The sequence below is a fragment of the Myotis brandtii genome, unplaced genomic scaffold (genome assembly GCF_000412655.1).
Source record: "Myotis brandtii unplaced genomic scaffold, ASM41265v1 scaffold2269, whole genome shotgun sequence".
In the NCBI taxonomy this organism is placed as follows: domain Eukaryota; kingdom Metazoa; phylum Chordata; class Mammalia; order Chiroptera; family Vespertilionidae; genus Myotis; species Myotis brandtii.
Window position 1 is genome coordinate 108967 of NW_005358516.1, and position 7535 is coordinate 116501.

General features: G+C 45.6%; 1 gene segment (V, D, J or C); it reads left to right on the forward strand.

The window, feature by feature from the left end:
* Window positions 1-5915: 5915 nt before the first annotated feature.
* On the forward strand, window positions 5916-7245 carry LOC106726112. The segment is given in 3 exon segments: window positions 5916-6016; window positions 6100-6402; window positions 7139-7245. Coding segments are annotated over 3 exon segments (456 nt in total).
* Window positions 7246-7535: the final 290 nt, after the last annotated feature.

The following is a 7535-nucleotide window of genomic DNA, read 5'->3' on the forward strand; positions in this document are numbered from 1 at the left end:
AAGGTGTTACCTTCTAGAAGAGAGACACTAGGAATGTGCATGTAGGAAACAGGGACTCTGTTCCCATCACTTTACAGTGACACGTTGCTTATTTCTTTTGAACCCTACCTTCAGAATGCTTAATGTTTCTACTTCTCACACACTCCTGTTCCTAATTATTCAGGTATTTCCTACAATGATACAAGCTGTCTCTGTCATACCCTACACTTCCCTGTGGGCCTTTATTGGAGGAGCTTTCAACCCACATGTCAAGTAACTCTCTGTCAATGAATATCAGTCATATCTCTGTCATCTAACTCAAAACAAGCTTTCTCCACTCACCCAGTTCCACAGTCACGTCTAGATTTATGGGTAGTTTCCCAGCAGCACCTCTGGTACCAGAACCTGCTCCAGTCCCTGAGCCTGCTGTAACTAATCACATGGACAGTGTAGGCTCAGCATTTTCTGGGTAGTTCTTTGTAAAATCACCCAAAACAAGTCCCATTAAAAATAGTGATTAGTTGAATTTTAATAAAAGTAAAATCATTTGTCCCACCAAATATCCCATCAAGGAAATTAAATGTCAGGCTTAGCGAGAGACTATCTCTACAAATCAAGTGCCTGATGGAGAATGTGTGCATTACACATTAAGGATGTTGTATGTTATGGGGGAGAGCCCAGTACGCTCTCACCTCAGTGAGCATCCCCGGGGACAGAGCAGAGGGAGGCAGGGAGTGAGGGATTCCTTACAGGGTTGAAGTTCCCCCTCCTGTGAGAGAAACTATGGTAGGAATTCTCCAATTTCCCTCACTCTGAACCCCAACATCACTGATAACACTAGACTGAGAAATCAGGTCACTTAACAGGCTGCCATATCATTTCAATATATGAAAGATTTTCAATGGTACACATGCATAATCACTGTTTTTATTTCCAATCACTTCTTCAGGCTAAAATATGATTATTTTGGAGGTTATTAGTTTGGGGTCTTTGCAATAATCCATGGACATGCATAAGGGAAGATTTTGCACAGTGAGTTATAAAACATAAAAAAGTTCCAACATCAAGAATTAAGGGAATCCCTTTGTCCTGTGGTTGGGAAGCAGTTACTCATATCAAAGTAACCTCATAAATGAAGACATTGTGACAGAAAAAATGGCAGTGCTTTTCAAATGGCTTGCACCATGGTGAACATAAATAACATGGCAAATGTTCAGGACAAAGAATCTTACAGGCTGGAAGAGAGAGACGGAAAGTTACATACAAGGGATCTCCCATTAGATTATCAAATGATTTAGAATGGAGGATGTACAAAGTGATGCAAAGCAAAGGACTGAATCCAAGAATACTCTATCCAGCAAGGCTATCATTCAAAATTGAAAGGGAGGAAAGAAGCTTCACAGACAAAAAAAGGCTAAGGGAGTTTATCACCACCAAGCCATCAATGCAAGAAATGCTAAAGGGACTGAGGTAAAAGAAGAAATAAAAAGCTCAGAAAGAAAACAGCCCCCAAAAAATAGAAATGGCTACAAACAAGTACCTTTCAATAATAACTTTAATCGTAAATGGACTAAATGCTCCAATCAAAAGGCATCGAGTGGCTGAATGGATAAACAAACATGACCCATATATTTGCTGTCTACAAGAGACCCACCTCAGAAGAAGGGACTCACACAGACTGAAAAAAAAACCACAGGTGTCCACTCCCAGGTGCAGCTGGTGCAGTCTGGGGGCTGAGGTGAGGAAGCCTGGGGCCTCCGTGAAGGTCTCCTGTAAGGCTTCTGGATACACCTTCACCAGCTACTACATGCACTGGGTGCGACAGGCCCCAGGACAGGGGCTTGAGTGGGTGGGGTGGGTTTACCCTAACAATGGAAACACAAAATACGCACAGAAATTCCAAGGCAGAGTCTCCATGACAGAGACACGGCCATGAGCACAGCCTACATGGAGCTGAGCAGCTGAGAGCCGAGGACACGGCCATGTATTACTGTGCAAGGGACACATAGTGAGGGGGAAGTCAGTGTTAGCCCAGACACAATTCTCCCTGAGGTAGACAGCAGGGCTGGGCTGCAGGGGCCACTCAGGACACCAGGGGGTGCTCAGGACCCACAACACAGAGAGAGCAGTGCTAGGAGCAGGGTCAGAAGAAGGTGGGGAGGAAAGGGGCTTCCTGTTGAGCTCAGGGATTTCCTCTCAAGCTCTCAGCTGCCTCCAGGGATGTCTCTTCCTTCTCATATTCTCACTGCAGATATTTCATTCTCAATGAAGAAGGGACATTGTCTGTTTGCAGGAGACATGTCAGCAGTGACAGGGACTCTCCGTCACCAAGTCTTTGCATTTTCTATTTATCTTTCTCTGCAAGGAGACCATCCTCAGTGCTCTCCTTGTCCTCAGTTTTGGAAACCTTCCCACCAAGAGAGACCCCAGCGCAGCCCAGGCCCCTGTGTGCTGAGCTCAGGCTCCCTGTCCCACAGACCCACCTGTCCCCATGTTTCCCTCTGACAGGCCCACCTGTTCCCTCTGACAGGCCCACCTGGGCCACAGCAGTGAGGATCCTCCCCAGAACCTCCCTCCACAGCTCTCTCTCCTCCCTACCTCATGCTTCCCTCCTGGTCCTCATTCACTCAGGTGGATGTGCAAACCCATCCCAATGTCTGGTTTCAACGATTAAAAAACTTTTAGTATGATTTCCTGTTTCCCTCTGAAGGGGACCCTTGTGGTTACAGGAATGTCCCAGCAGGTGGCCAGCGTAATCCTCATGTCAGCACCCTTAGCTCCCTCGTTCCCAACTTAACCATGTCTGCAAAGTCCTGTCATATAAGGACACCCACAGGCCCAGCGATGATAACCTAGATATTCCTGATGTCAGGGTCCAGCCATCACAGTCCCCTGAGATTCAGAGCCTCCACAGCCCCTCAGGAATCTGGGGATGGGTTCCTTTCCTGGGAACTGGGAGTTGTGTGTGTGAGAGTGTGAGTGTGCATGTGTGTGTGTGTGTGAACCTATGGGACACAATGAAAGCAGTCCTGAGAGGGAAGTTTATAGCTCTGCAGGCCTATCTCAAAAAACAAGAAAAAATGGTAGTAAATCATCTAACTCTACAACTCAGAGAATTACAAAGAAAGCAACAAGGACACCCCAGAGTGAGCACAAGGAAGGCGATAATAAAGATTAGAAAAGAAATAAATGGCATAGAGACCAAAAAAACAATACAGAAAATCAATGAAACCAAGAGCTGGTTCTTTGAAAGGATAAACAAGATTGACAAACCTCTAGCCAGGCTCACCAAGAAGCAAAAAGAGAGGACCCAAATAAACCAAATCAGAAATGATAGAGGCGAAATAACAACAGACCCCACAGAAATACAAATGATTGTTAAAAAATACTATGAACAACTCTACTCCAACAAACTAGACAACCTGGAGGAAATGGACAAATTCCTAGAAAAATACAACATTCCAGCACTCAATCAGGAAGAATCTAAAAATCTCAACAGGCCAATAACTATGGAAGAAATTGAAGCAGTCATCAAAAAGCTTCCAGCAAACAAAAGCCCAGGACCAGACGGCTTCACAGGGGAGTTTTACCAAACATTCAAGGAAGAACTAAAACCTATCCTCCTCAGACTACTACAAAAAATTCAAGAGGAAGGAACACTTCCAAGCTCATTCTATGAAGCCAGCATCACCCTAATACCAAAACCAGGTAAAGACAACACAATGAAAGAGAATTACAGGCCAATATCCCTCATGAACATAGATGCCAAAATCCTCAACAAAATCTTAGCAAATCGGATCCAACAGTACATCAGAAGGATCATACACCATGACCAAGTAGGATTTATCCCAGGGATGCAAGGATGGTACAACATCCGTAAATCAATAAACGTAATACATCACATAAACAAATTGAAAGAAAAAAACCACATGGTCATATCAATTGATGCAGAAAAAGCATTCGACAAAATCCAACACCCATTTTTGATAAAAACTCTCAGCAAGGTGGGAATAGAAGGATCATACCTCAACATAATAAAAGCCATATATGACAAACCCACAGCCAACATCATACTCAATGGACAAAAACTAACACCATTTCCCCTAAAAACAGGAACAAGACAGGGATGCCCACTCTCACCACTCCTCTTCAACATAGTCCTGGAAGTATTAGCCATTGCAATTAGACAAGAAGAAGAAATAAAAGGCATCCAAATTGGAAAAGAGGAAGTAAAACTGTCCTTATTTGCAGACGACATGATATTATACATACAAAACCCTAGAGACTCCATCAAAAAACTACTAGACTTAATACATGAATTTGGCAATGTAGCAGGATACAAAATTAACCCCAAGAAATCTGAGGCATTTCTATACACCAATAGTGAACTTTCAGAAAGAGAGATTATAAAAACAATCCCATTTACCATCGCACCAAAAAAATTAAGCTACCTAGGAATAAACTTAACTAAAGAGGTAAAAGACCTCTACTCAGAAAACTACAGGACATTGAAAAAAGAGATAGAGGAAGACATAAAGAGATGGAAGAACATACCATGTTCTTGGATTGGTAGAATCAACATCATTAAAATGTCCATACTACCCAAAGCAATCTATAAATTCAACGCACTTCCCATTAAAATACCAATGGCCTACTTCAAAGATCTAGAACGAACTCTCCAAAAATTCATCTGGAATAAAAAAAGACCCCGAATAGCTGCAGCGATCCTGAGAAAGAACAAAGTAGGTGGGATCTCAATGCCAGATATCAAGCTGTATTACAAAGCCACTGTTCTCAAAACTGCCTGGTACTGGCACAAGAACAGACATATAGATCAATGGAATAGAATAGAGAGCCCAGAAATCAGCCCCAACCAATACGCTCAATTAATATTTGACAAAGGAGGCAAGAACATACAATGGAGTCAAGACAGTCTCTTCAATAAATGGTGCTGGGAAAATTGGACAGATACATGCAAGAAAATGAAACTAGACCACCAACTTACACCATACACAAGAATAAACTCAAAATGGATAAAGGACTTAAATGTACGACAGGAAACCATAAAAATTCTAGAAGAATCCAAAGGCAACAAAATCTCAGACATATGCCAAAGCAATTTCTTCACTGATACAGCTCCTAGGGCAGTTGAAACTAAAGAGAAAATGAACAAATGGGACTACATCAAAATAAAAAGCTTCTGCACAGCAAAAGAAACCATCAACAAAACAACAAGAAAACCCACTGCGTGGGAAAACATATTTGCCAACGTCATATCTGATAAGGGCCTAATCTCCAAAATTTATAGGGAACTCATACAACTTAACAAAAAGAAGATAAACAATCCAATCAAAAAATGGGCAAAGGATCTAAATAGACACCTTTCAAAAGAGGACATTCAGAAAGCCAAGAGACATATGAAAACATGCTCAAAGTCACTAATCATCCGAGAGATGCAAATCAAAACAACAATGAGGTACCATCTCACACCTGTCAGACTGGCTATTATCAACAAATCAAAAAAGGACAAGTGCTGGAGAGGATGTTCTGCACTGCTGGTGGGAATGCAGAATGCTGAAGCCACTCTGGAAGACAGTATGGAGTTTCCTCAAAAAACTAAAAATGGAACTCCCATTTGACCCTGTGATCCCACTTCTAGGAATATATCCCAAGAAACCAGAAACACCAATCAGAAAGGATATGTGCACCCATATGTTCATAGCAGCACAATTCACCATACATGACCCAAGTGGGCCCCATTCCATGAGTAACCTGGTGAGTGAGGTCAAGGAAAGAAATGCCTCAACACAGGACCCAAAATGACTAGAGAATGCTTACCTCAGTCCCTCTACTTCTAAGGAAAATGCTGAGCCACATGCAAATTTCTCTTCAAGCTCCAGGGTAAATCTCCTCCTGGGCTGTGCAGGCTCACAGCCCTCTTCTCACACAGGGCTGAGGTCTCTGGGAAGGCAGAGCTGTGGACAGAAGAAGATGAGACTGTTGGGTCTTCTCCTGTGCCTGGTGACAGTCCCCCAAGGTGAGGGTCTCAGGGTCAGACAGGGGTCCTATAATGGCAGTGACTGCATTTGAATGACAGGGACTGATGCTCCTTGTCCCCAGGTGTCCTGTCCCAGGTGCAGCTGCAGGAGTCGGGTCCAGGACTAGTGAAGCCCTCGCAGACCCTCTCCCTCACCTGCACTGCATCTGGATTCTCTCTGACGAGCTATGGTGTACACTGGATACGCCAGGCTCCAGGAAAGGGGCTGGAGTGGGTCGGGATTATGTTTGGTGGTGGAAGTACAGACTACAACCCAACACTGAAATCCCGCCTCAGCATCACCAGGGACACGTCCAAGAGCCAAGTTTACTTAACACTGAACAGCATGAGAGCCGAGGACACGGCCGTGTATTACTGTGCGAAACACACAGTGAGGGGAAGTCAGTGTGAGCCCAGACACTAACCTCCCTGAGGAGACAGCAGGGCTGGGCTGCAGGGGGCGCTCAGGACACCAGGGGTCGCTCAGAACCCACAGCACAGAGAGCAGCCCCAGGAGCAGGTGCAGAGGGAGGTGGGGAGGGAAGGGCCTTCCTGTTGGGCACAGGGATTTCCTCTCCAGCTCTCAGCTGCCTCCAGGGACCGCTCCTGCTCTTTCTCTGAGGCTCTAATTTCCCGCTTTCTCACTGCAGACCCCAGAGGAGGGGGTAGCACTGCTGCTGGAAGATGACATGTGGGCAGTGATGGGGACTCTCCTCACCACGTGTCCGTATTTCCTGCTTTTCTTTCTCCACAGAGACCATCCTCAGTGCTCTCATCGGCCTGTGGTTGGAAACTTTCCCACCAAGAGAGACCCCAGCACAGCCCAGGCCCCTGTGTGCTGAGCTCGAGGTCTGACCCACATGCCCTCCCAGGTGCAGCTGCAGGAGTCGGGTCCAGGACTAGTGAAGCCCTCGCAGACCCTCTCCCTCACGTGTGCGGTCTCTGGATTCTCCATCACAACCAGTAGTTATGACTGGACCTGGATACACCAAGCCCCGGGGAAGGGGCTGGAGTGGATGGGATGCATAAATCATAACGGAGACACTAAGTACATACCCTCCCTCAAGAGGCGAATCTCCATCTCCAGAGACACTTAGCACCCCACAGCTTGTATCATTGTAGGAAATACCTGGTCCAAGAACCCGTTCTCCCTGCAGCTAAGCTCCATGACCACTGAGGACACAGCTGTGTATTACTGTGTGGAACACAGTGAGGGGAAGTCAGTGTGAGCCCAAACACAAAGTGACCTGAGGGAGACAGCAGGGCTGGGCTGCAGGGAGTACTGAAGACACCAGGGGGCGCTCAGGACCCACAGCACAGAGAACAGTCCTGGGAGCTGGGGCAGAGGGAGCAGGGAAGGAAGGTCCTTCTTGGTGGGCACAGGGATTTCCTCTCAAGCTCTCAGCTGCCTCCAGGGATGATTCTTCCTTCTCATATTCTCACCGCAGACAACAATGAAGGAGGGACATTGTCTGTTTGCAGGTGACATGTTGGCAATGATGAGGACTCTCCTTCACCA